The 27,961-nt window shown below is 47.1% G+C and overlaps 1 protein-coding gene across 1 annotated transcript; it reads right to left on the bottom strand.

Moving 5' to 3' along the window:
* Positions 1–426: 426 nt before the first annotated feature.
* SAMD7 (sterile alpha motif domain containing 7) lies at positions 427–27,557 on the bottom strand. Its single transcript, XM_058189146.1, has 7 exons — positions 27,455–27,557; positions 14,465–14,585; positions 11,530–11,666; positions 9,585–9,663; positions 7,403–8,085; positions 5,512–5,633; positions 427–1,337 (listed from the first exon to the last, which is right to left on the bottom strand). Exons 1-7 carry the CDS (start codon positions 27,555–27,557, stop codon positions 1,143–1,145), a joined length of 1,440 nt encoding a protein of 479 aa, XP_058045129.1. The 3' UTR covers positions 427–1,142.
* Between the last annotated feature and the right edge of the window lie 404 nt (positions 27,558–27,961).

Genomic DNA, 27,961 nt, shown 5'->3' with positions numbered 1-27,961 from the left:
AATAAGTATTGCATTCGGTTATTTGTTCACTATATTCCCCTGAGCTGCATTTAATTATTTTTACTATAATGGATATGAATAGATAACAGTGAGAGAAAGGATGGACAAAGACAGAAGAAAAAAAAAGTTTAACAATTAAATTGAAATCAAAATACTATGTAAAAGCAAGATAGAGGATGTTGATCCAAACTGTAGGAGAAAAACTGTGCAGTTATTATTTTTAATATACAGTTGTTTACAAATTCAAAATAAGCAAAACACTGAATATGGAAGGGGCTTTTTACTATTCAATGCCCCTTACCGAGTCTTTATCATAGTATCATGATTATCCTCTTTACTGTGTAGTAATAATGAAAGAAATGATTCTGTGCAACATTTAATACGTGGAATCCATGAAGTCGGCTAATGAAGAATAACATGGAAGAATTGTCCTTTGAGAATAGTGATTGGATCGCTGCTCTAATTGTTTGTCATCCCGGCTTCCTATCATTAAGAAATGTTTGTAGCATATTGGCATTATGCCACCACATATAGGAGCTACTTTAAGATGATGGCCTTCCTATTGCTTGTGAATTTAACTAACACAAAGAAAACACTGCTGCAATTTACAGGCCTTGGCTTACAACAATTCATTCAAAGTTACAGCAGCATTGAAAAAAATGATTTATGGCCATTTTTCACACTTAACCACTGCAGCATCCCTAAGGTCATATGATCAAAATTTGGATGCTTGGTAACTGACTCATATGTATGACAGATGCAGGGTCCTTGAGGTCGTGTGATCATCTTTTATGACCTTCTGACAAACAAAGTCAATGGGGAAGCCATTACAACCATGTTACTAACTGAACAACTACAATGATTCTTTTAACAACCGTTAAAAGAGACATTTACTTCCCCTTTCCATCAAAAAAATGTCCATTGCAGACAATGGGTTTGTTTAATGACTGCCACCATCATTACATTCACTTGATGACTGCTACAAAAAAGTCGTAAAATCAGGTTAGCTAAGCGATGACTCAATGACCAGCATGATTTTTTATTATAATTCCAGGCTCAATTATGGTTTTAAGCCAAGAACTACCTGTACCATATAACAAAAGCAAGCTGAAGCTAGCTTTTAATAAAACCCATATAAAAAGTTAGTGAAAATTAAGATATATTTGAAAGTGCTGTGGTTTTTGTTTGCTCAGTGTCTGGAATTTCAGAAGATCTATGGACTTTACCTGTGACTGAATCTTTAAAGCAGGCCCAAGTTTTAATCCCATCATGTCTAAAAGATGTTCTTCTGTAAGCAGCGGTAAGGTTTCTCCATCAATGACATGATCTTTAAATACCTTTAAAAACAAAGAAATAAATATTGTCATTGAAACAACAAGCATTATGTTGCAGGGTCATACAAAGGCTCCTGAAAGTCTTAGAACAGAGCTCTACAACCTTGGCAACTTTAAGACTTGTGGACTTCAACTCCCACAATATCTCAGACAGCAAAGCTGGCTGAGGAATTCTGGGAGTTGAAATCCACAAGTCTTAAAGTTGCCAAGGTTGGAGACCACTGTCTTAGAGTCATGACACCATAGAGCTGAAAATAACCTTACAGGTTACTGGTTGAACTCTGCTTTGTGCAGGATCTACTGAATGCTATTTCTTGTATGGGTAGTCCTCAATGTACAATCACAATTGAGCCCAAAATTTATGTTGCTAAGTGAAAAATTTGTTTATTTTATTTTATTTATTTATTTTATTTAAATTTTTATACCGCCCTTCTCCCGAAGGACTCAGGGCGGTGTACAGCCAAAGATAAAAACAGCAAGTATACAAAGTTAAAATATCAATTTAAAATACCTATTCCACAATGGCCGAATTAAAACCGTCAAATTGACCTAACCTAAAATACCCCATATAAAATTACAAAGAATTAAAACTTTAAAATTTAGAATTTAAGAAATCAGTCCAATCCCGCTTGAATAAATAAATGAGTTTTTAATTCCCGGCGAAAGGCCCGAAGGTCAGATATTTGGCGCAAACTGGGGGGAAGGTCGTTCCAGAGCGTAGGTGCTCCAACAGAGAAGGCCCTCCCCCTGGGGGCCGCCAGCCGGCATTGCTTGGCGGACGGCACCCTGAGGAGACCCTCTCTGTGAGAGCGTACGGGTCGATGGGAGGCATAAGGTAACAGCAGGCGGTCCCGTAAGTACCCGGGCCCTAAGCCATGGAGCGCTTTAAAAGTGGTAACCAAAACCTTGAAGCGCACCGAAGACCACAGGTAGCCAGTGCAAACTGCGCAGGAGCGGTGTTACCGGGAGCAACGAGGAGCTCCTCGATCACCCGCAGCTGCATTCTGACTAACTGGAGTCTCCGAGTGCACTTCAGGGGTAGCCCCATGTAGAGAGCATTGCAATAATCCAGGCGGGAAGTGACGAGAGCATGAGTGACCGTGCATAAGGCATCCCGGTCCAGAAAGGGACGCAACTGGCGGACCAGGCGAACCTGGTAAAAAGCTCTCCTGGAGACGGCCGCCAAATGATCTTCAAACGACAGCCGTCCATCCAGGAGAACACCCAAGTTGCGTACCCTCTCTGTTGGGGCCAGTGACTCGCCCCCAACAGACAGCTGCGGTTGCAGCTGACTGTACCGGGGTGCCGGCATCCACAGCCACTCCGTCTTGGATGGATTGAGTCTGAGTCTGTTTCTCCCCATCCAGACCCGTACGGCCTCCAGGCAACGAGACAGCAGTTCAACAGCTTCGTTGGGGTGGCCCGGGGTGGAAAAGTACAGCTGAGTGTCATCAGCGTACAGCTGATAACTCACCCCGAAGCCACTGATGACCTCGCACAACGGCTTCATGTAGATGTTGAACAGGAGAGGCGAGAGAATCGACCCCTGAGGCACCCCACAAGTAAGGCGCCTCGCGGTCGATCTCTGCCCCCCTGTCAACACCGTCTGCGTCCGGTCAGAGAGATAGGAGGAGAACCACCGATAAACGGTGCCTCCCACTCCCAATCTCTCCAGCCGGCGCAGCAGGATACCATGGTCGATGGTATCAAAAGCCGATGAAAGATCCAGCAGGACCAGGGCAGAGGAACAACCCCTATCCCTGGCCCTCCAGAGGTCATCCACCATTAACTAAGTTTTGCCCCATTTTATGACTTTTCGTGCCACTGTTGCTCAGAGAATCATTGCAGTTTTTAAATTAGGAACACAGTTATTAAGTGAACCTGGTTTCCCCATTGACTTTGCTTGGCAGAAGGTCACAAAAGGTGATCGCATGACCTCAGGACACTGCAGCTGTCATAAATGTGAGTCAGGTGTCAAGCATCCAAATGTAAATAACGTGACCGAGGGGATGCTGCAATGGTCATAAGTGTAAAAAATGGTCATAAGTCACTTTTTTTCAGTGCTGTTGTAACGTCGAATGATCATTAAGCGAGCTGTTGTAAGTCGTGGACTACCTGTACTTATTTCGGCAGAGATTTAATGTGATGGAATGTGTCTTCAAAGGGCGGGGCAGTATCATGGATTACAGTGAAATGACAGTTTCCCAGGAAGGAGGGAGCCCATGCCAAAGAAAGAGGGGGAGAAACAAGGGACAACAGAACCCAGAATTGGATCAGAAGAAAGAGGAAGAGATTTAGGACAGCCACTCCTTAGAACCATGATGGCGAACCTATGGCACGCGTGCCACAGGTAGCACGTGGAGCCATATTGGTGGGCACACAATTGTTGTCCTAGCTTAGCTTCGGTGCGTATGCGTGCGCCGGGCAGCTGATTTTCGGGCCTTCTGGGCCTACCGGAAGTTTGGAAACAGGCCGTTTCTGGCCTCCGGAGGGCCTCCGGGTGGGTGGGGAAAGCTGTTGTCACCCTCCCCAAGCTCCAAGAAAGCCTCTAGAGCCTGTGGAGTGTGAAAAACGGGCCTAACGGGCCCACTGTGCCATCGTGTGCCACAAACAGAGGGAGTGCGGGGGGTCACGTGCGCAGCGCCTAGGGGATGGGGCACATTGAATTATGGGTGTGGACACATGCGTGCATGACCGCCCACCCACCCTGCCTCTGCTTTTGGCATTCGACAGCAAAAAGCCATCACTGCCCTAGAATCTCCCTGAGTGTGTCTGTTAGGGTTAGAGTAATATAGTCTGGCAAGATTCTGTCTCTTGGTGCAAGCAAATAAAAAAGTGAACTTTGAATGTGTTCTTTGTCTTCTTTGGCTGGGCCTGACACTTGAGGCACATACTGTATATCCAAATGCTGATTTACAGTGTCTTATTGTTAATTTTCTGAACTAAAAGAGTCACTTGCAAAAGTACTTACTTTCATCCATATCGTTCTACCCCAGACTGACTAGGTTGGATTCCAGAAGAATCAAGGTGAGATGGCTATCTCATGCAACACCTTCAGTCTATGTGATCTCTCCTTAGTACAATTTCCCCACATTTTTATCACTTTCAACCAGACTTGGTTATTCCCACTTCCCTGGCACTTCATATAGGAACAGTCTTTTATTTTGAAAAATACTTTGTATTTGAAAATCGTGTTTTGTTGTCTCTTGCTAGAACCTTTTCCTTTTGCTATTTTTCCATATGCTCTGTTAGTTTAAATCTTTCTGTCTCCATGGCCAGCTTTGAGTGGATTTCATATACACTGTGCTTCATAAAAAAACAACAACACAGAATAATAGGGTTAGAAGGGACCCTGGAGGTCTTCTAGTCCAATCCCACTGCTCAAGTAGGATTTCCTGACCTATATCATTCCGGATAAATGGCTTTTTAGTCTGTTTTTGAACACCTCCACCGTATGAAGGTGTTGAACAACACCTTCACACAATACTTAGTACAATATTAAGACAGCATTAAGAATAGACAAATACAGCATGGCATTACATAATAATAACAATGTTTGTAATATAATGTACTGGTATATGAGCACCTAAAAGCAGCAACACACCCAAAATATATGTAATAAAGCAGTGATGGCTAACCTTTTTCTCGTTGTGTGTCGAAAGCGTGTGTGTAGGTGGGTGACAGTGTGCATGCGTTCCGGCACCCATAATGCAATGCACACTCCCCTGCGCATGTGCACTTGACCCCCCCCGCTCCCCCTGCCCCTGTGCATGCGCACATGACCCCCCCGCCCCCTGTTTTTGGCCTAGCAGGCCTCCCTACAGCCTCCTGGACCCAAAAACAGGCCATGTGGGGGCATGCTGCCCCCCACCCCCATGCATGCATGAACACTCCTGTGTATGTGTGCATGTCTCCCACACATGCCCCACCCCTGCACATCCCAAAAAATCAGCTGGCTGGCGGGAGGCACGCGCGTGCATGCATGGTGGAGCTGAGCTGGGCGACGGCTCATGTGCCCACAGAGAGGGCTCTCTGTGCCAGCTGTGGCACGCTTGCCGTAGGTTCGCCATTACAGTAATAAAGAATGGTAAAATGGAATTAGAATGTTATTTAAATTAGGTTAAATATAAGGAACTCTTTCCTCAGCATTTTGCAGTTGTTTAATATTTATGATTACCTGAGCATACTCAGAGCATCCTGGGAGATTGTTGATAAAACTGTACACATCTTCAACAGTCCATTTGCGAATATCTTCAGCAGATGAAATTTCTTCCCCATTTAAAATTAGTCTGGGAGGGGCTAAGAGAATGGGGGGGGGAATCAGTTTTTATTTTTAGTGACTAGCAAAGAAGTCAGAGAACATTCTGAACTAATGACAAAATATTGAATCTACCTTACATAGAGGAGGCCAGATTAGATACAGCTAGATCAAGGTGGCGCATGACTATCACATGACCCTGGGATGCTGCAACTATTGTAAATACATGCTCAAGGATCCAAATCTTGATCACAGGACCATGAGGTTGTTGTGACGGTCATAAGTGCAACAATCCGTCTTAAGTCACTTTTAAAAAAAAATACTGTTGCAACTTCAAATGGTTGCTATATGAATGGTTCCATGTGGAGGATTCATTGTAGTACACAGCAGCGACCCCCCAACCTTTTGGGCACCAGGGACCAGTTCCGTGGAGAGAGGTTTTTCCACGGACCAGAGGGGTCATGGTTTCGTGGGCTGCCTGCATTCCTTGGATGGAGCTTCGCTTGTGTGTGCAGACCAGTTTCTGGCATGTCGCGACCAGTGTTGGTTCGTGGACCAGGGGTCAGTGACCCCTCTGGTATACAGTACTAAACCTGTCGTGTCCCACTCCTCTGCTGACGGCCGGGTCAGGGAAATCCGAATCAGGCGTGCCTCTGCAGCTCTGCCAAAGTCCTAGCAAAGTCCTCAGGGCAGGCAGGAGACCAGAAAGTGACTTCAGCAAGATATGTTTAGACTTTGCCTGACTCAGAGAATGCCAGAAAGCAGGTCCTTTATATAGGCCATGGGGTGTGGCTCTATGACTCAGCACTTATCCAGGCCTGCCCCTCCCTTCCTTCTATTGCCTCCGTCTATCAAGTCTTCTGACGCGAGGGTCACTCCAGTCTGCAGCTGTTGGCAATTGACCTCCCTCAGGCTCACATGCTGTGGAGGAGGGGTCGGGGTCTAGTTGCTCCGTTTGCCTGGGCATGGAGCTAGGGCTGGGGCCGGGAGGCATACTAGGACATTCCTCCGTGTTCGGAAGCAGATAAGAAGGCCCCGGCTGTGGTGAGATCGGAGGAGACACAACAAAACTTGAGTTCTGTAAAATCCTAATATTGCTTCCCTTCATGAAGCTGGATCACAGTGAAAAGTTGATCTGCGCTAGAAAAGGGTTTTAAACCTTGTCCTCTCCAATATTTTTTCTCTGCTTTACGGTCCTAAGGGTTCTTTGCAAATAGAATGTGTTCATTTATGATCACCATACAAAGTTTCCATAAAATATATAACTTGGCTTTCATGCCATATTGTACGGCAGACATGGAGAAGCTGTGGTTCTCCAGGTGATGCTTTCAATAATTCCTAGTATCCTTCCACCTGGGACCATTTGGCTCATAGTCTAGCAATATCTGGAGGGACATGATATCCTCCTGCATCAGGGGTGAAATGCTCCTGGTTCTGACCGGATTGCCCGATCTGGTAGCAATGGTGGTGGGTGGTTCAGAGAACTGGTAGCAAAAATCCTTGACCCCCCATGCTCAGCTGAGCCACGCGATCATCAGAGGCTTTTTTTTACTTTTAAAAGCATTTTTTTGGCCAAAGACAAAATGCTTTTAAAAGTAAAAAAAAAAAGCCATCAGCTCAGCTGGGATCGTCAGAGGCTTTTAAAACCTCTTTGACCAAAGAGGTTGTAGAAAAAAATGCTTTTAAAAGTTAAAAAAAAAAGTTGCCCACGCCCACCCAGTCACATTACCCCCCCACCAAGCCATGCCCACAGAACCGGTAGTAACAAATTTTACTACCCTGTCCTGCATGTCCCATTACCAGTACTTACCAAAGGATAATGGTGGTTGATTGAGCATGGAGAAGCTACTTGTCAGAGCAGAGAATGTGATTTTTGATGGATCTGCATGCTTTTCATTGAAGACCAAGCAAGAATTATGAGGATCTTTCTCATTTCCATTGTGGCCGTCAGTTGCTTCACTGGATATTTTGTGATTACACAAGTTCTTTCGCAAGCCACCTTCACGTTCCTTTTCATTTTTGGTGACAGCTGCTAATGGTTCTCCATGGACTTCTTGTTGTGTTTCTGCAGGCTTGCTTGGCATTTCCACTTTGGTTTCTTTTTTATCCTCGTTTTCTTCACTGAGAGTCACTGAAGCCAGATCCATGTCCCTGTCCACCGGCTGGTTCTTTCCATGATTGAACTGGTAGCGAGAAGCTTTGCGAATCCCAGCTCTTCTGCTTGGTCGACGGACCCGTTCCCTTTGAAGCATGGCGAGAGGTGGATAGGAGCTTGTGCCCATGAACATGGCATTCCTCTGAAGTTCATTGAAGGTGGCCTGATGGACATACAGGTCATTGGAGAGGTGGCCTTCAGGAATGTAGTGTCTTTCTTGAAAACTAGCAGAGCGAGCTGGGACATCAGGGTAAGGGAAAAAGCCCCTGAGTTTTAGAAGACTTTTTCGCTGAGCTTTTTCGAGTTCTTTTTGCTGAAACATGGCACTCATTTCCATCCTAAGTAAGGGTCATAAGCATTACACCATAACTGGAAATGCAATCTTTATCTACCAATAGGTTGCAATATATAAAGTTTGGAACATAAGGCATTGTAGAGCAGCGCAAGACTATGTGATTTAAAAGGCAAAATCCCACCCACCTGCCCCCGATATTTTGTGGCATCTTCTACTTTAAATTAAAAAAACATCATTTCAGTCCTTGAAGACCTACAGTTGAGATTATAAAGTGTTGAAACTTTTTCAGTCAAAGGACTTTATTACTCCACTGATAATAAATCACATATAAGATAACAGGTAAAAGTACAAACATTATTTGGATACATGAAAAGAGTAAGTAAAAAAAAGGAATGTTTTTTCCTTTTTGTGCCTACAGGGATGGTAGGCACGTGGGTCCATCTATGCATGCCCCTCACAGACCTCTTAGGAATGGGGTGAAGTCAACAGTAGACTGTTTAAGCTTAAAGTTTTGGGGGTTTGGGGAAGAAACTACAGTCAGGTAGTGCATTCCAGGCATTGATCATTCTGTTACTGAAGTTGTATTTTCTGCAATCGAGTTTGGAGCGGTTTACCTTGAGTTTGTATCTATTATTTGCTTGTGTATTGTTGTGGTTGAAGCTGAAGTAGTCATTGACAGGTAGGACATTGTGGTAGATAATTTTATGTACTATGCTTAGGTCAGATTGAAGTCTGTGTAATTCTAAATTGTCTAAGCCCAACATTTAGAGTCTGGTGGCATGAGGTATTTTATTGTGAGCAGAGGAGTGGAGGACTCTTCTCGTGAAATATCTCTGGACTCTCTCGATTGTATTTATGTCCGATACGCAGTGCGGGTTCCAGACAGATGAGCTATATTCAAGGATTGGTCTAGCAAATGTTCTGTATGCTCTAGTTAGTAGTACAATATTACCAGAGAAGAAGCTACACAAGATTAGGTTAAAAACTCTTAGTGCCTTTTTGGCAATGTTGTTACAGGGGGCTCTGGCACTTAGATCTTTAGAAATGAGTATTCCAAGGTCCTTGAGGTCATCTATAAAGTCATGTCCATCTAATTTGTATTTTATGTTTTGATTTTTTTTTGCCTCTGGTTCTAGAAATTCTTGGTGATCTCCCATCCAAATAGTAATCCAGGCTAGTTTAAGAGTCCAGACAAAGCACTAGATGTTGGTGCCTCCTGAGATATGTGCTACAATAATCATATTAACAAAATCTATATAAAGCTGCAAGTGATAGATTTATATTAGTAGCTAATGGACAAAGATGAAAATATAGAAAGTTTGCCTATAATTTAAATAGTAATACCATCCATATAACCACAGTTTGAATGACAGTAACTAGTTGACCTATAAAAAATCTGATATTCTAAAAATGATTTGTTCAATCAGGGCTAACTGAGTCAACTGCTGATGTAAACATTCGTACAAACAACAAGCTAGGTGATAAACCATAAATTATGACTTAGCATGTAAATTCTAATAATTGTGATTTAGTTCATTTTACCTGGCAATATTTTGTTTCTGAATCAATTCTTGTCTTTTGGCTACTGCTTCCATTGATTCTGATTGAAGAAAACTATATCCTAGTAATTGAATGAATGAATGAACATAATTGAAGATTATTTTTAGAATCATTCACTTGTTTATAACTGGATTAATACCATGTTTCCCGGAAAATAAGACCCTGTCTTATATTTTTTGAACCCTGAAATAAGCACTTGGACTTATTGCCATGCACTCAAAAGCCCGATTGGCTTATTATCAGGGGATCAGGGGTCTTATTTTGGGGAAAACAGGGTATTCATAAACAAAGAAGCAGCCCATAGTGTTATCTTACAGTTAAATCCAATTCAAATCCAAATTAATGAGTACAGGTAGTCTTCGATTTATGACCTGTTACTTAGCAACCATTCAGAGGTGAGGGATTTGATGGCTTTCTCCTGGAGTACTTATGACCCAGTTCCAAAGTTGGAATGACCCAGTTCCAAAGTTGGAATGACCCGGTTCCAAAGTTCTTATGCTTGTTCCCTCCTGCAGTCACACGACTGCATGAATAGAGTACAGAATAACAGAGTTGGAAGGGACTTTGGAGGTCTTCTAGTCCAACCCCCTGCTTAGGCAGGAAACCCTACACCACTTCAGACAAATGGTTATCCAATAGCATGCTACCAGTTTGGACTGATTCGGGCGAACCGGTCGTAAAAAAAATGCTACCGGTTCAAATGAACCGGTATTTATGACGATCAGCGGTGTCACGCTATTTATATTTGCTAGAAAGCTAGAAATTCTGCTTTCTAGCGAATCTAAATCGGGCGGCACAGCTGTTGCCTCCCCTTGCTGTTCTACTTACCTTAGAAAAGGCTTCTTAATCCTTTTTCAGCATTGTGCGGTAGCACATGCACACAAAGCGTGCATTTGGCACACACCGTACATGCGTGCGAGCAGCAAACCAGTAGCGAAATGAAGCGGTAGCAGACTTCAGAGCATTTCACTCCTGGACATAAGTCACTTTTTTTTGTAACTTTGAACAGTCACTGAAAAAAGTGTTAAGTCGATGACTATCTGTATATGAATTGTAAGTTTTTGTACAACTTTAAATGTATGAACTATATTCGTTTAGCTTGGTTAGGCAAAAAAAAAAAGGTACTATAGCAAATATTGGCTCCATTCAAAGCTTCTATTCCAGAGTGATTTGATCTAGTTAGTTCTTTGAATAAGCAAATAGCCTGTAATGGTATATGGGAATGAAACTGGGAGACAGGAGAGTGAGCCGCCATCTGGCAACTAGTGTGTAAAAGAAGGATGAAAAGTGTGAGAAACATTTCAGAAGCGATTGATCCTATTTTTCCAGAGACTACAGGGGAAAGGAAGGGCTAAATGCTTTTAGTCTCACAAGATTCTGTTAACAAAACCTTACAACAAAGATGGGGCTAGTGTTCCTGGATGTATTACTTGTAGTTCTTGCAAGGCTAACATTACCATCTGTGTGGCGGTGGTAGTGGTTTTGATGCATTATTGCAGGTTAACTCCCTGCTCACTGCCCAGAGTTCGATCCTGACTGGGTCAAGATTGACTCAGTCTTCCATCCTTCTGAGGTCGGTAAAAATGAGGACCCAGATTACTGGGGAAATATGCTGACTCTATAAACTGCTTGGAGAGGGCTGTAAAGCACTACGAAGTGATGTATAAGTCTATAAGTATAGCACTGCTATTGCTATCTATTTAATGCACAAAATCAAATCAGGGGCTGTTAATCAATTTAGAAAGTCAGTGCAAGTTTTCCCATGCACACCCCTACAGTTTAACACAATCAATTCAGCTCTTCAAAATCATGATTCAGATCGAGTCAGAAATTTGAATCAGGCCTTGGGGTGATTTGACATCAATAGTTTTCCTACCGCTACTGTCTATTTACGTACTCAGTTACTTATGATTTCACTCTTTCTTACCTGGTCCTTGGGAAACGCAACTAGATAATATGTTTGGGAAGTTGGCTAGTTGTGAGGCGGGAGGTCCAAGGGTGGAAGCCACATGAATCTGCCTGAGATCAGCTGGTACCAAGATCTCAGATGTAGGTAACAAATGTCTAGGAGAGCAAACAAGACAGCTAATTAAAGTGTCTTATGGGCAAACGGTGAAATTCTGTGTACGAAAAAAAATTCAAGAAAGGAAACTTCCTATATATGAATCAGTAAAAGGGAATAAATATCAGGATTCCAAGTAACATCCCCAATGAAATCAAACTCCAAGGCCTGAAGTTCCTCAAAGCTAATTTTTATTAGAGATGTCATATTGGCACATCTGGGAAAACCCAAATCTGAGAGCTTCTGGGTTTTCCTTACCCAAAAGAAAGTTCAAGTCCTTGCTCTTCACCCACATGTCCACCACACGAACCAATCAGGTACCCTCCGGAACAGAAGATACCTCCTCATTCTTCTCAGCACAGCTGCAGATCACAACGGCCTTGACTTTCTAGAAAGAATTTTATTTTGACTACATATCGTCTTCACTCTATATAATCCCCCCTCCCATTTTCCCACAGTAGAATTTGTGGCAAGCCTGAAGCCTGAAGGCTCAAAGGTAGAAAGATGGCTTCCAGGTCTGACAGAAAACAGTCTATAATGCACAGTACTCAGAATCCTGAAAACAAAAAGTAGTAGATATAAAAAAAACCCACCTGACTATTTTCATGAGATATTCCTATCATAAGTACCGGTAATTCTGACCCTGAACTTAAAAACTGATAATATATTTGGATTTAATGTACATGTTAAGAAATGAAGGTCAATTAGCCATTTTAAAGCCTTAGGCAAAACATCTATATTTGTGGCTTTACATTTGAAAAAAAAAATTAACAAGCAGCCAAATGGAGCAGAGGCAACTGAAGGTGCAGATGTTTGGATCAAAATATGAAAGCACGTCATATGCTGTCAATTCTGCCTCTTTGGTCTGAGTGAGCAACGTCATGTCCAAAGGGTGTGGAGCTTGTATTGTGACAGTGTGTCTGTCCACTGCTTTTATTTGTCCTCTCCCTCTGATGAGAACCATATTCCAAATTGATCTGAAAATTATGTATGGCTCCTGTTCACAGGGAAAGAAACACTTGTGGAGCCAATAGGTAACCTTTTCTGGAAGTAAAGAGTATCTGTAACAGTATTTTACAACCTTGGCAAGTTTAACAAGTGTGAACTTCAAGTCCCAGAATTCCCCAGCCAGTATGTTGAGAAACACAGACTGTAGTGGAAAAAGCGCTAGATCAGAACTTAGATTTACAAGTAGTTCTCAACTTATGACCACAACTGGGATGGGAATTTCCATCATTAAACAATGTGGTCATTAAGTGAATCACAACTGGCTTTACCACCTTTTTTGCAAACCCAGCTTTGATCATTGACTTTGTTTGTCAGAAGTCCCCTGGGAAGGTTGCAAATGGCTATCACATGACTCTGAGATGCTGCAACCCATGTAAATACATGCCAGGTGCCAAGTGCCCAAATTTGGAACATGTCACCATAGGGACAATTATAAGTGCAAGACTGGTCGTAAGTCACTTTATTTCACTGTTATAACTTCACAGATGTTAAACAAATGGTCATAAATCAAGGACTACATCTGTTGAACTCAGATATATTTAACATGTTGGCTGGCAATTGGCTGTATTGCTGCCCAATCCATTTGAAGGACACAATTTATTTATTTATTTATTTATTTATTTATTTATTTATTTGTTCGTACTTTTATACCGCCCTATCTCCCTAGGGACTCAGGGCGGTTTACAGCCAAATAAAATATATGTATATACAGAATAAAACATTAATTTAAAAAACTTATTAAATAGGCCGAATATTTAAAATAGAAATATAAATAATAAAACCCCATTAAAACCAGATTTAAAATTTAAAAATTCTAGTCCAGTCCTGCGCAAATAAATAAATGTGTCTTAAGCTCACGGCGGAAGGTTCGAAGGTCAGGAAGTTGGCGAAGTCCTGGGGGAAGCTCGTTCCAGAGGGTGGGAGCCCCCACAGAAAAGGCCCTTCCCCTGGGTGTCGCCAGTCGGCACTGCCTGGCCGACGGCACCCTGAGGAGTCCCTCTCTGTGAGAGCGCACGGAATTCAAGGAAAGCTCTCCTTGAAGTGTCGTCTTAAAGTATAGGAGATTGTTCTACATCAGGGGTGGGGAAGTATGGCCCTTTTATGACTTGTGGACTTCAACTCCCAGCATGAACATGGCTGGCTCAGGGATTCTGGAAATTGAAGTGCACAAATCATAAAAGGGCCATAATTCCCTACCTCTGCTCTACATGCTGTATAACAGGGGTAGTCAACCTTTTTATACCTACCACCCACTTTTGTATCTCTGATAGTAGTAAAATTTTCTAACCACCCACTGGTTCCACAGTATTGGTGATTTATAAAGTGTATCGTCGTCTGCGCATGCCTCTCGCACATCGTGGATTCGGTTTGGGGGGGTGGGTACTGGCTACCAGTTGTCTGTTACAGCTGGGTGATGTGGGGGGAGATGCGCAAGCTATTCTGGGACGAGGCTCTTTTGTTTGCGGTCACACTAAAGCGCCATTTAGTTTCACTTATGTAACGTGAACTAAACTTATGCGCGGTTGATACAAATAGTATATTTTCAGAAATTTAAAGTGTCATGGGGAATTTTATGAAAACCTAATGAAAATGTTTTTAAATGATGCTATGAAATTTTTTTTTAAAGTCAATTAAATTAAAAAAAAGGAAAGTGCTTCAGTATCGGACAAAACCCCTACCGCCCACCATGAAAGCTGGAACGCCCACTAGTGGGCAGTAGGGACCAGGTTGACTACCACTGCTCTATAATATACAGACAATATTTTTTCTTTCATCCGTTAGCTTGGAGTACCTTTCCACAAACCGAGATTCCAACTGTGAAGGAATTGTCTGCATTCCATGCTGGTGCATTAGCGGTGGGTGTCCTGTCATGAACTGGCTCCTCATTAGGGTCTCTTGTTGCTGCCTCAGATCTAAAACAAATCACACAGTATCAGTGTGATAACAATGCGTGCATTTGGTACGGCAATGCAGAGTTGACCTTGGGCATAGGGAAGGGAGGAATGTGCCCTTGAGTGGGCAGGTTTGGAGAAAAATTACACAGCCTTGAGAAAAAGGAAAGGGTGGGAAAGAAAAAAAAAACCCTCAAAATAACTCTGCCCTGGTTTTGTTTAATATAAAATGGGAAAGAGAGAAACATTTTCAAGGTTGAGGTAAGCCCTTCCAAGTAAGGCAGGTCGCGAAAGGGGCATATCGGGAATTCACAAATGTTTTTCATTGCAATAAGATACAATATCAGAAGCTTAAAAGCCAGTCTCTCTGTTTATACATGTGGGGCAATTATGGCTCATGGAAAATGCTGAGGTTAGTTAGATCTCATTCTGGTTTCTGCAGGACATTGCTCTGACTTTCCTTCTGGGCCTCATTCATGATGCTGGTTCCTGTTGCTTTAATGCAGTGCTTCCTAAACTTTTTCCTGCATTCCCTAAAATCTCTTATCTGAAAGTTTTATTGAACTTTGAGGAATGGTCATAAGCCCTTTCCTTCAGCACCATTGTAACTTCGACCGGTCACTTTGAACAAAGAGTTGCAATTTGGAGACTACAATTATACAAATTGTGGTCGTAATTGTGGACTTATGACCACAATGGAGCCCCAAAATTATCTTGTTAAATGAGACATTTGTTAAGTGAGTTTTGCTCCATTTTACGACCTTTGCCCACCCCCCCCACAGTTGTTAAGTGAATCACTGCAGTTGTTAAGTTACAACTGGATCCACTAAGTGGATCTGGCTTCCCCATTGAATCTGCTTGTCAGAAGGTCACAAAAAGAAATCATATGAATGAGTGGTTTTGTTTTCTACCCCACGAGGATCACTATTGACTGCTTCCCATCAGGACTGACTGACAGACCGGTTGTGGTCACTGTATCATCTGTTACCATCTTGACCGGCCCAGGATGGGCCTCCTGCCGGACTTTCTTGGTGATGCGAACGCCACGGCGGCTGACCTTCTTGTTTCATGAGACGCCTCTCTCGCGGGTTTGGCCCCCCATACTATCGAGGGCCCACCTTGAGGACGGGCTTTGGAGCCCCGAGAGGTGGCATGCTAAAAATAGGAGGCTTAGGGGCTTTTTAATTAGTTGTTTTAAGAAATTTTTTAAGGGGAGTTTTAATGGGGATTTTAAGGGTTGGGAGGGGAGGGATTCACGGTAGGGGAGAGAACCCGTCGGGAGGGGTGGGAGGGTTAGGGCGGGTATTGGGAGTAGCCCGCCGGGTGGGAGCCAGTCCTGCGCGCTCGTGGCGGTTTAGTAATGGGTTCGGAGGTTATAGGGGGATTACGCCTTTGGTGAGGGTGGTTCCATTTGCACGGTAAGTGGGAGGGGCAGATATGGCGGAAGGGGGGGACCGCATCGTTTTGGGGGGGCGCGCGCTCGATGTCTGCAGGCGATCGCGCGCCCCGATCCCCCTCCCTTCTCCCGTCCCCCGGATGGTCAAGACCCTCAGAGCCTGGGCCTTCGTCTGATGTTATGCAACGCACGGTCCGTGGCCAATAAGGCCCCCCTAATACATGATCAGATTCAGGGGGGTGCCGCGGATATTATAGGCGTTACGGAGACCTGGTTGGGCACTGAAGGGGGCGTGCCCCTGGTCGAGATGTGCCCACCGGGTTTCCGTGCATTCCATCAGCCGAGGGCCCAGGGTAGGGGTGGTGGGGTGGCGGTTGTTATTAAAGAGAGTCTAGAGCCGAGGGAGACCACTGTACCTCAGATTGCCGGGTGTGAATCCCTCTTTGTGTGGTGGGGTCATAGGTGTCAGATGGGCTTGCTGGTCACGCACCTGGCTCCTTGCTGCGGGACAGCCGCCCTGCCCGAGCTCCTGGAGGTGCTGGCTGGGGTGGCAGTTGAGACCCCCAGACTTTTAGTCATGGGGGACTTTAACTTGCCATCTTCCGGCTCGTCATCGACGGCAGCTCGGGAGTTCATGGCTTCCATGACGGCCTTGGACCTGACCCAAGTAGTTGATGGCCCTACTCACATTGGGGGTGGCACTCTGGACCTGATTTTTGTCTCTGGTCAGTGGTTGAGAGATCTGGACTTAAAGGAAATAGTCATTGAACCTTTGTCATGGTCAGATCACTCTCTTCTTCGCCTAGACTTTCTGACCGCCATTCACCACCGCAGGGAGGCGGAGCCGATACGTTGGTTCCGTCCCAGGCGCCTGATGGACCCGGATGGGTTCCGGACGGAGCTTGGGCCATTTCCTGAGGGTCTGGCTCACGGCTCGGTTGAGGAACTTGTTGCGGCCTGGGAACGGGCCGCGGGGCCTTAGCCCGTGTCGTGCCTTTGCGGCCTCTGACCCGGCGCAGGTCCCAACCGGCCCCTTGGTTCTCCGAGGAGCTGAGAGGGATGAAGCGCCGGAGAAGACGCCTAGAGAGCTCCTGGAGGTCTAGCCGTTCAGAAGCTGATCGGACACTAGTGAAGTCCTATACTAGGACTTACCTAGTGGCATTGAGGGAAGCGAGGCGTAGCTACGCCTCCTCCCTCATTGCATCGGCAGATAACCGCCCAGCCGCCCTGTTTCGGGTGACCCGCTCCCTCCTACACCAGGGGGAGCGGGATGACCCGTTGCAGGGACGTGCTGAGGAGTTTAACGGTTATCTATACGATAAAATCGTTCAGCTTCGGGATGGTTTGGACCAAGATTGCGTGATACGGGTGAGACGGCTGAGGGTGGTCTTGGTGACATTTTATGGGATGAGTTTGACCCTGTTGCTCCGAGGACATGGACAGGTTGTTGGGGAGGCTGAATGCCACCACATGTTTACTGGACCTGCCCTCCTGGTTGGTGCTGGCCACGCAGGAGGTGACCCGAGGCTGGCTCCAGGCGATTACGAGCGCTTCTTTGGTGGAGGTGTCTTTCCGGCCGCCTTGAAAGAGGCGGTGGTGAGGCCCTCCTCAAGAAGCCTTCCTGACCCGCTGTTTTAGGTAATTATCGTCCGGTCTCCAACCCGCCGCGGCGAAGGTTGTTGAGAGTATGGTGGCATATCAGTTTCCTTACACCTGGATGAAACTGTCTATCTAGACCTGCTCCAGTCCGGTTTCCGCCCGGTTACAGCACGGAGACGGCTTTGGTCGCGTTGGTGGATGATCTCTGGAGGGCCAGGGATAGGGGTTGTTCCTCTGCCCTGGTCCTATTAGACCTCTCAGCGGCTTTCGATACCATCGACCATGGTATCCTGCTGCGCCGGTTGGAGGGATTGGGAGTGGAGGCACCGCTTATCGGTGGTTCTCCTCCTATCTCTCCGACCGGTCGCAGTCGGTGTTGACAGGGGCAGAGGTCGCCCCGAGGCCCCTCACTTGTGGGGTGCCGCAGGGATCGATCCTCTCGCCTTCTGTTCAACATCTACATGAAGCCGCTGGGTGAGATCATCAGTGGGTTCGTGTGAGGTACCAGCTGTACGCTGGATGACACCCAGCTGTACTTTTCCACACCGGACCACCCCAACGGTTATCAAGTGCTGTCCCGGTGCCTGGAGGCCGACGGGTCTGGATGGGGAGAAACAGGCTCAAGCTCAATCCTCCAAGACAGAGTGGCTGTGGATGCCGGCATCCCGCACAGTCAGCTAAATCCATGACTGACCATCGGTGGCGAGTCATTGGCCCCGATGGAGAGGGTGCGCAACTTAGCGTCCTCCTGGATGAACGGCTGTCTCTAGAAGATCATTTGACGGCCGCTCCAGGAGAGCGTTCTACCAGGTTCGCCTGGTGCGCCAGTTGCGCCTTTCTGGACCGGGAGGCCCTTTGCACGGTCACCACGCCTTGTGACGCCTCGCCTGGATTACTGCAACGCCTCTACATGGGGCTTCCTTGAAGGGCATCCGGAGGCTGCAGTTAGTTCAGAATGCGGCTGCGCTGGTGATAGAGGAGCCCTCGTGGCTCCCGTGATAACACCCATCCTGCGCAGGCTGCACTGGCTACCTGTGGCCTTCGGGTGCGCTTCAAGGTTTTGGTGACCACCTTTAAAGCGCCCATGGCATAGGGCCGGGTTATCTACGGGACCGCCTACTGCGACCAGATACCTCTCACCGACCCGTGCGCTCTCACAGAGAGGGACTCCTCAGGGTGCCGTCAGCTAGGCAGTGTCGGTTGGCGACGCCCAGGGGAAGGGCCTTCTCTGTGGGGGCTCCCACCCTCTGGAACGAACTCCCCCCAGGACTCCGTCAACTTCCTGACCTTCGAACCTTCCGTCGCGAGCTCAAGACACATTTATTCATCTGTGCAGGACTGGCTTAGATTTTTAAATTTAGAGGGGTTTTAAATTGATTTTAATATTTATATTTGATATTTATATTTCTATTTTTAATAATTCGGGCGCTAGAATAAGTTTTTTAAGGATTATTTTAATTTGTATATTGATATTGATGTTTTATATGCCTGTAAACCGCCCTGAGTCCTTTGGGAGATAGGGCGGTATATAAATTCGAATAATAAATAAATAAATAAATAAATATGATCCTGGGACACTGCAGCTGTCATAAATATGAACCAGTTTGCCAAGCCAGGAATGTTGATCACGTGTCCATGGTGATCCTTCAAGGGTCGCAACTGTGAAAAATGGTCATAACAAGTCACTTTTTTCAGTGCCATTGTAACTTTGAGCGGTCACTAAATGAACTGTTGTAAGTCGAGGACTACCTGCACTACATTATTTAAATCAGGGGTCTCCAACCTTGGTCCCTTTAAGACTTGTGGACTTCAACTCCCAGAGTCCCTCAGCCAGCAAAGCTGAAATTGAAGTCTTAAAGGGACCAAAGTTGGAGACCCCTGATATAAACAATGTCATCAAATTATCTTGATGTCATTTCAACTAATTACCACTGGTAATTTCATCAATTATTGTCTTGGAAACTTTACACTTTGGGAAATCTCCCAAAGGTTGCTTTTTTCAAGCGACACAACTGGATTTTCTGGTTTTTCTTTGAAGACATTTCGCTTCTCATCCAAGAAGCTTTCAGCGTTCCAGAAAAAAACCCCCACTCCAAGTAAAAACTTGGATGCAAGCATCTTTCAAAGTTCTATTTACTAGGATAGGTAAACTGGCACATCTGGGAAAATCCGAATCTGAGAGGTCCAGGTTTTCCCTCAGTAAATCAAAAAACCCCAAACCATCCCCTCACTCCTCAGTCGATCACATGCTCCAATCGCCATCCGTCCCATCTTGAAACAGCACTCCGACCACTTCTTCTCCAGATGCAGGATCGGCCTGACCTTGACCGACAGGAAGAATGCTATTATGTCTGAAGACAACCCCTCTACTAAATCCCCCCTCCTACTTTCCCACACATGATAAAATGGCAGCATGGAAGCTTCCAGCCTAGTATGGCTTCCAAAGCTGACAGAAGCTTCTTCAGCTCTGACTGGATGGTGGGCAATATGCAAGTCAGAGCTGAAGAAGCTTCTTGGATGAACAGCAAAACATTTTCTAAGAAAAACCAGAAAGTCCAGTTGCCTTTTGAAAAAGCACCTTTGGAACAACCATGATCTGGATGACTGAGAATCTCCATAGACATTTGGGGGACTTCGAATATATTCAGGTACATCGTGCAATATGTAAACTGATTTCAATGTCCCTGTTGTGATGGGTAATTGGATTCTTTATTACCCAACAAATAAACACTTTTACCTAATTTGGGTATTTTACCCAGCTTCGGGAAGCACTGCTTTCATGATTTGCAGCCTCTGTAACTAAAAATTATTTCTTCCTGCATAAAACTGTCTTTATGTTATAATTTTTGATTTTGTCTGCTGTATATTGTATTTTTGAAAGAAATCAGACAGGTGAGAAGGCAGGATGGAGGTTTTTATGACAGCTTTCAAAGCTGAAATCAACAAGTTTGATTCCAAATCCTGCCACATCCGAGGCTGAGAAAGAGATGATTAAAAAAAAAAATCTGTTAGGACATGAAGGTTGGAGAAAGAAGCCTGATCTGAATCCTGGAGCTGACATATTAGATTAGAGCAGGGTTTCTCAACTGTGGCAACTTAACTGTGGACTTCAACTCCCAGAATTCCCCAGCTAGCAAAAATGTTCGTCCACACATCTTAAGTTGGAAAAGTTGAGAAACACTGGATTACAGCAGTGGTGGGTTACCCCCGGTTCGGACCAGTTCGCAAGAACAGATAGTAAAACCACCCACTGACCGCCACTGACCGTCCACTGACTGTCATCAGGAAGGTTCTGCATGCACGGCCCCGTTGCGAACTGGTAGTAAAGGTAAGTAGAACCCACCCCTGGATTACAGGCTATCTATCCAACTCATAGGGAGCACAGGATCCTAACGGTTAAGACGCTAGGCTATTGACTGGAAAGTTGGAAATTCGAGACCCAAGTACTACGTGATGGGGTGAGCTCCCATCCTTGCTCCAGCTCCTGCCAACCTGGCAGTTACATGCAATTAGATAAATAGGTATAATTTTGGTGGGAATGTAACAGCATTTCATACACCTCGGTGTATAGTCGTGCCAGCCCCCCGATCATTGAAGTGTCTTTGAACAATGCTGGCTCCCTCGGCTAAGAAGCCAGACATGACTGGTCAGGGAAAACTTTTATCTTTTTTTAAAACTGTATGACCATAAGCAGCATACATCAATAAAAACCGAGAAGAAAAGAAAAAAAACATTCCAACAAATAGGTCCAGTAAAAGAAAACCCAAGGCTCTGTTTTAGGCCCAGTACTCTTCAACATCTTCATCAATGACTTAGACGAGGGGATAGATGGGGAATTCATCAAATTTGCAGATGACACCAAGCTGGCAGGAATAGCCAACACTCCAGAAGATAGGCTCAAATTACAGAAAGATCTTGACAGACTTGAACATTGGGCGCTATCTAACAAAATGAAATTCAACAGCGAAAAAAGTAAGGTTCTACATTTAGGCCAAAAAAACAAAATGCACAGGTACCATATATGTGGTACCTTGCTCAATAGTAGTACCTGTGAGAGGGATCTTGGAGTCCTAGTGGACAACCATTTAGATATGAGCCAGCAGTGTGCAGCTGCTGCTAAAAAAGCCAACACAGTTCTGGGCTGCATAAACAGAGGGATAGAATCAAGATCACGTGAAGTGTTAGTGCCACTTTATAATGCCTTGGTAAGGCCACACTTGGAATACTGCATTCAGTTTTGGTCGCCACGATGTAAAAAAGATGCTGAGACTCTAGAAAGAGTGCAGAGAAGAGCAACAAAGATGATTAGGGGACTGGAGGCTAAAACATATGAAGAACGGTTGCAGGAACTGGGTATGTCTAGTTTAATGAAAAGAAGGACTAGGGGAGACATGATAGCAGTGTTCCAATATCTCAGGGGCTGTCACAGAGAAGTGGGAGTCGGGCTGTTCTCCAAAGCACCTGAGGGTAGAACAAGAAGCAATGGGTGGAAACTGATCAAGGAAAGAAGCAACTTAGAACTGAGGAGAAATTTCCTGACAGTTAGAACAATTAATAAGTGGAACGACTTGCCTGCAGAAGTTGTGAATGCTCCAACACTGGAAATTTTTAAGAAAATGTTGGATAACCATCTGTCTGAGATTTATTTATTCATATTTTTTATACCGCCCTTCTCCGAAGACTCAGGGCGGTGTACAGCCAATAAAACGACAAGAATCCCCAAAAATTTAAAATACACTATCAAATTTAAAAAACTGATTCAATCGCTGTAACATTAAAATATTAGCTAAAATTTATCAAAACTAAAACCTAGGTAAAACCCTATAAAAACCCACTCAAATCCCCATACTAAAATCAATCAGGCCAGCCCCGCTTGGTGAAAAAAGAAAGTCTTGAGCTTAAAGGTCCGGAGATCAGGGAGGAGACGGAGTCCCACCGGCAGCTCATTCCATAAAGCCAGGGCCCCCACAGAGAACGCCCTTCCCCTGGGGGCCGCCAGCTGACATTGACTAGCCGACGGCACCCTAAGAAGACCCTCCCTGTGGGCGCACACTGGACAATGGGAGGTAACTGTCGGCAGCAGGCGGTCCCGTAAATATCCCAGTCCAATGCCATGGAGCGCTTTAAAGGTGATAACCAACACCTTGAAGCGCACCCGGAAGACCACCGGCAGCCAATGCAGCCTACGCAGGAGAGGTGTTACATGGGAGCTACGAGGAGCTCCCTCAATCCCCGCGCGGCCGCATTCTGCACCAGTTGGAGCCTCCGGGTGCTCCTCAAGGGGAGCCCCATGTAGAGAGCATTGCAGTAATCCAGAGGGGAAGTGACGAGGGCATGAGTGACCGTGCATAACGCGTCCCGGTCCAGGAAAGGGCGCAATTGGCGAATCAGGCGAACTTGATGAAAAGCTCCCCTGGCGACGGCTGTCAAATGGTCTTCTAAAGACAGCCGTGCATCCAGGAGAACGCCTAAATTGCACACCGATTCCCTGGGGGCTAACGATTTGCCCCCCACAGTCAGCGATGGAGTAAGCTGACTGTGCCGGGACGCTGGCATCCACAGCCACTCCGTCTTGGATGGGTTGAGTCGGAGCCTGTTCGTCCCCATCCAGACCCGAACGGCCTCAAGACACTGAGTCATCACATCAACGGCTTCGTTGGGGTGGTTCGGGGTAGAGATGTACAATTGAGTGTCGTCAGCATACAGCTGACAGCTCACCCCGAAACCACGGATGATCTCTCCCAGCGGCTTCATATAGATGTTGAACAAGAGGGGCGAGAGAATCGACCCCTGCGGCACCCCACAAGTGAGTTGCCTAGGGGTCGATCTCTGCCCCCCTGTCAACACCGTCTGCGAGCGGTCGGAGAGGTAGGAGGAGAACCACCATAAAACGGTGCCTCCCACCCCCAAGCCCTCCAACTGCCGCAGCAAGATACCATGGTCGATGGTATCGAACGCCGCTGATAGATCTAACAGGACAAGAACAGAGGAACAACCTCTGTCCCATGCCCTCCAGAGATCATCAACCAACGCGACCAAAGCCGTCTCTGTGCTGTACCCAGGCCTGAAGCCGGACTGGCACGGGTCTAGATAAACAGTTTCCTCCAGGTACTGGGGGAGTTGCCAAGCCACCACACTCTCTACAACCTTCACCAGAAAGCGAAGGTTGGAGACTGGACGATAATTAGCTAAAATAGCTGGATCCAGGGAAGGCTTCTTAAGAAGGGGCCTCACCACTGCCTCTTTCAAGGCGGCTGGGAAGACTCCCTTCCTCAGAGAAGCGCTGATAATTCCCTGGAACCAGCCTCGTGTAACCTCCTGGGTAGCCAGTACTAACCAGGAGGGACACGGGTCCAATAAACATGTGGTGGCATTCAACCTCCCCAGTATTCTGTCCATGTCATCGGGAGTCACAGGATCAAACTCAGCCCAAACAATGTTCTCAAGACGTGCCCGCGTCATCTCGTCCGGATCTACCCAATCCGTGTCCAACCCATCCCGGATCTGAGCAATTTTATCGTGCAGATAACTTCCAAATTCCTCAGCCCGACCTTGCAAGGGGTCCTCCCGAGCCCCCTGAAACAGAAGGGAGCGGGTCGCTCTAAACAAGGCGGCTGGGTGGCTATCTGCCGATGCTATAAGGGCGGCCAAGTATACTTGCTTTGCCGTCCTTATTGCCACTAGATAGGTCTGAATGTGTGACCGTACTAGTGTTCGGTCAGATTCGGAGCGGCTGGCCCTCCAGGCACTCTCTAGGCGTCTTCTCCGGCGCTTCATCTCTCTCAGCTGCTCAGTAAACCAAGGAGCTGGTCGAGAGCAGCGCCGGGTCAGAGGCCGCATTGGCACGACGCGATCCAAAGCCCCCGCCGCCGCCCTTTCCCAGGCGGCGGCGAGTTCCTCGGCCGAGCCATGGGCCAGCTCCTCAGGAAATGGCCCAAGCTCCGTCAGGAATCTACTCGGGTCCATCAGGCACCTGGGACGGAACCAGCGAACTGGCTCCGTCTCCCTGCGGTGAGGGTCTGCGGTCCGAAAGTCCAGGCGAAGGAGAGAATGATCTGTCCATGGCAGGGTAGTAATGACTAAATCCCCCACATCCAGATCATTCAGCCACTGTCCCGAGACAAAAATCAAGTCCAGCGAGTGTCCCCCAGTGTGTGTGGGACCATTCACTAACTGGGTCAGGTCCAAGGCTGCCATGGAGGCCATGAACTCCCGAGCTGACGACGATGACTCACCTACTGACGGCAGATTGAAATCCCCCATGACCATAAGCCTGGGGGTATCAACTGCCGCCTCGGCTATCACGTCGAGCAGTTCGGGCAGGGCAGCTGTCATGTGGCAGGGAGCCAGGTACATGACCAGTAAACCCATCTGTACCCCATGGCCCCACCGCACAAAGAGAGACTCACAGCCAGCTGTCTGCGGGACAGAGACCTCCCTCGGATCCAAACTTTCATTTATAATAACCGCAACCCCCCCACCCCTGCCTTGAACCCTCGGCTGATGAAATGCACGGAAACCCGGTGGGCACATCTCGACGTGCCCAACCAGGTCTCAGTAACGCCCATCAGGTCCGCACCCCCCTCCTGTATCAGATCTGAAATGAGGGGGGCCTTGTTAATAACGGACCTACCGTTGCATAATATCAGTCGGAGGTCGCGGCCCTGAGGAGTCTGACCACTCGGGGAACGGGAAAAGGCAGCGGGACCGGAGCACGCAATCGCTTGTAAACAGCGTGGGCGCACTCCATGAACATGATATGGTCCCCTCCTTCCGCCATATCTGCCCCTCCCATAAATCGTACCGATAGAATAATACTCTTGTCCAGGGGCTACAGTCACCCCACCTAAATTATTCGAACCTATCTTCCTAACGTGAGCTCTAGAAAGGTCTGGCCCCCTCCCACACCCACCTACCCTCCCCTCCACCCTGACCCTCCCTCTCCCTAAAAGCCCCTTAAAAAATTTAGTTAAAAAACTCCTCAAACCCCTCTTTTCTGCATGCCACCTCTCGGGGTTCCAGAACCCGTCATTAAGGTAGGCCCTTGATAAATAGAGGGCCATGCCCGCGAGAGGGGAGCATCTCGCAGACCCAAGAGTTGTGCGGGTGAATATATCATAAAACCAAATAGCAGTCAGGGATCGGGGAGTCGTGCCCCGTCCAGTCCAAGGTAGTTTCTACAGTTCGGGTATCAAGATGAAAACCCCCGAGGATGTTCTGCCAGCTAGGGAAGGATGTATCAAGGAACCAAACCGAAGACCAAAAAGATGTCAATCAGCCAGGCACAAGAGGAGCCACCCATTGGTCCAAAATGTTCTTGCCGTCAGTCCCGGGTCGAAGATAGAAATTTCACCGGACAGTCCACAAAAAGGGAACCAGCAAGTCGACAATGGGTAACCAGAGACGTAGTCCAGCCCAGTCCAGGGGGGGACGGCACGATGGCCATCGCTACCGCCTCACTCCGTCCCTCTCACCGACGGAGCGGGCCATCACAATCACTGCCGACTGTTGCCCCAACCCACCCCGAGCTGGGTACAAACTGGTCACCAAATTTCCCAGCTAAAGTTGATGATTAACAGCTCCCTAGGGTCCTGGGTGACAGATCCACTGCCCGACGTTGTTCTCTCCCAGAGCTCAAGGTCACCAGGCTCCACATTCTCCGTCTCCAGGTTCACCAGGCCCTCCAGCGTGCAGCCGACCTGCAGCATGTCTCCGGCACTGCTCCTCCCGGTGCCCCCCCCAACTCAGGGGGAAGGGGGGGTGCCGCGACAGCCGGCACTGTAATCGTCGCCCCTCTCCGCCATCTCTCACCAGCGGAGGGGGCGTCCGCTGCCGCTGCCGCCGCCACGACCACCACCCACGCCGAGTCCAGCCAAGGGCCAACCCGTCGACTCTGGCACTGCTCCTCCCAAGGCCCCCCCAGAACACACCAGGGGGAGGAGGGAGGGGGGAGGGGGGGCCGTCGCCACGGCCGCCACCCCCACTCCACCGCTCTCACCGGCGGAGAGGGAGCCCAGCGCTGCAGCCGCGGCTGCCGCCCACGCCCACGCCGAGCTGATCTAGGCCGAGCCAGCTGTCCCTCTCATCAAACATCCTCCGGGACTCACGGGAGGGGGGGACCGTCGCCGCGACCACCGCTGACACCCCCCACTCCGCCGCTCTCACCAGCGGAGGGGGAGCCCGGCGGCGGCGGCGCCGGCCACACCCACACCAGGCCAGGCCAAGCCGAACCACAGCTGTCCCTCCGGCGCTGCTCCTCCCGACGTCCCCCCTCCCGGACACACCGGGGGGAGGGGGGACCGCCGCTGCAACCACCGCCGCCACCCCCACTCCGCCGCTCTCACCGGCGAAGAGGGAGCCTGGCGCCGGCGCTGCAGCCTCCACCCACACTCACGCTGGGCCGAAGCCAAGCCAAGCAAGAAAACTCTAAACACCACGGGACCATCTTCTCTGCCGCCACTCCCCGGGCCTCCCGAACTGGACCTCCCTCACCCAACAGATGGCAGACTCACCCCCAATAGAAACAGGGTGAGCAGACCCTACAAACCATCCGAAGGGGAAGGCTGGAGGGGGAAAACGACCCCCTGATTCTCCTCCGCTCATTCACCCCCCGCCATCTTGCCGCATGCGTGTTGTAAAAAGATGATGTAGGGTTTCCTGCCTGGGCAGGGGGTTGGACTAGAAGGCCTCCAAGGTCCCTTCCAACTCTGTTGTTGTTACTTTGTTACTTTGTTAGAAACCACAATCGCACATATAATAATATATATGACATAACTTAAAAGCAAAGTTTATTTATAATGAAAGGAATACAACTGTTAATCTGGAAAAATGTAGTGCCTGGGACCACTTGGCAAAATGTACATTCCTATCATAATGTATATTCGTTCCGCCTTACCAGCTGGTGGGATGCCACTTCCAATTTGGTAAAAGGCCCCATCTTCCACACTTCTCTGCTTCCCGAGGATTATTATTTTTCTCATGTGATCCTGAGGATTCATGCTGTTGAAGAATGTAATTGATCATCACTGGGAATCAGTGAAATGGAAATGTGCTGAGAGAAAGCAATTACCTTAATAGCACAAACATCAGAGAAATATAAATAATATAATATAAAAGGGCTAATATAAAAGGGCTCTACCTGTTTCCTTGTTCCACAACTCTGCATTGATGGGACATTTTTAGAGCTACCAAGAGTGTCTAAAAGGACTAAGTTCCTTTTTGTGTCTTACACATGTAAACCCCTGGCATTTTAGTCTGCAGGTTGCCATAAAAATAGAACTGTCTTCTTCCTATTAAGCCGCATCACTTAATTTTGACTGCCTGGATCCTTTTCCGACATTCAACATTATTTCCAGTACTTCAGTAGTTAACTTTTATAGTAAAGTGAACAGGTAACAGAAAC

The sequence above is a fragment of the Ahaetulla prasina genome, chromosome 6 (genome assembly GCF_028640845.1).
Source record: "Ahaetulla prasina isolate Xishuangbanna chromosome 6, ASM2864084v1, whole genome shotgun sequence".
NCBI classification, from domain to species: Eukaryota; Metazoa; Chordata; class Lepidosauria; order Squamata; family Colubridae; genus Ahaetulla; species Ahaetulla prasina.
Note: the sequence above shows the minus strand (reverse complement) of the source record. Positions and strands in the feature narration are given on the sequence as shown.

Bases quoted from the DNA above. Each gene is read 5' to 3' on its own strand.
- SAMD7 (XM_058189146.1), bottom strand. From the start codon at position 27,557: ATGAATCCTCAGGATCACATGAGAAAAATAATAATCCTCGGGAAGCAG. The intron at 8,086-9,584 runs GTAAAATGAACT...ACCCTTACTTAG, and splicing joins CAGAAACAAAATATTGCCAG to GATGGAAATGAGTGCCATGT. The intron at 1,338-5,511 runs GTAATCATAAAT...TTGTTTTTAAAG, and splicing joins GATGCTCTGAGTATGCTCAG to GTATTTAAAGATCATGTCAT.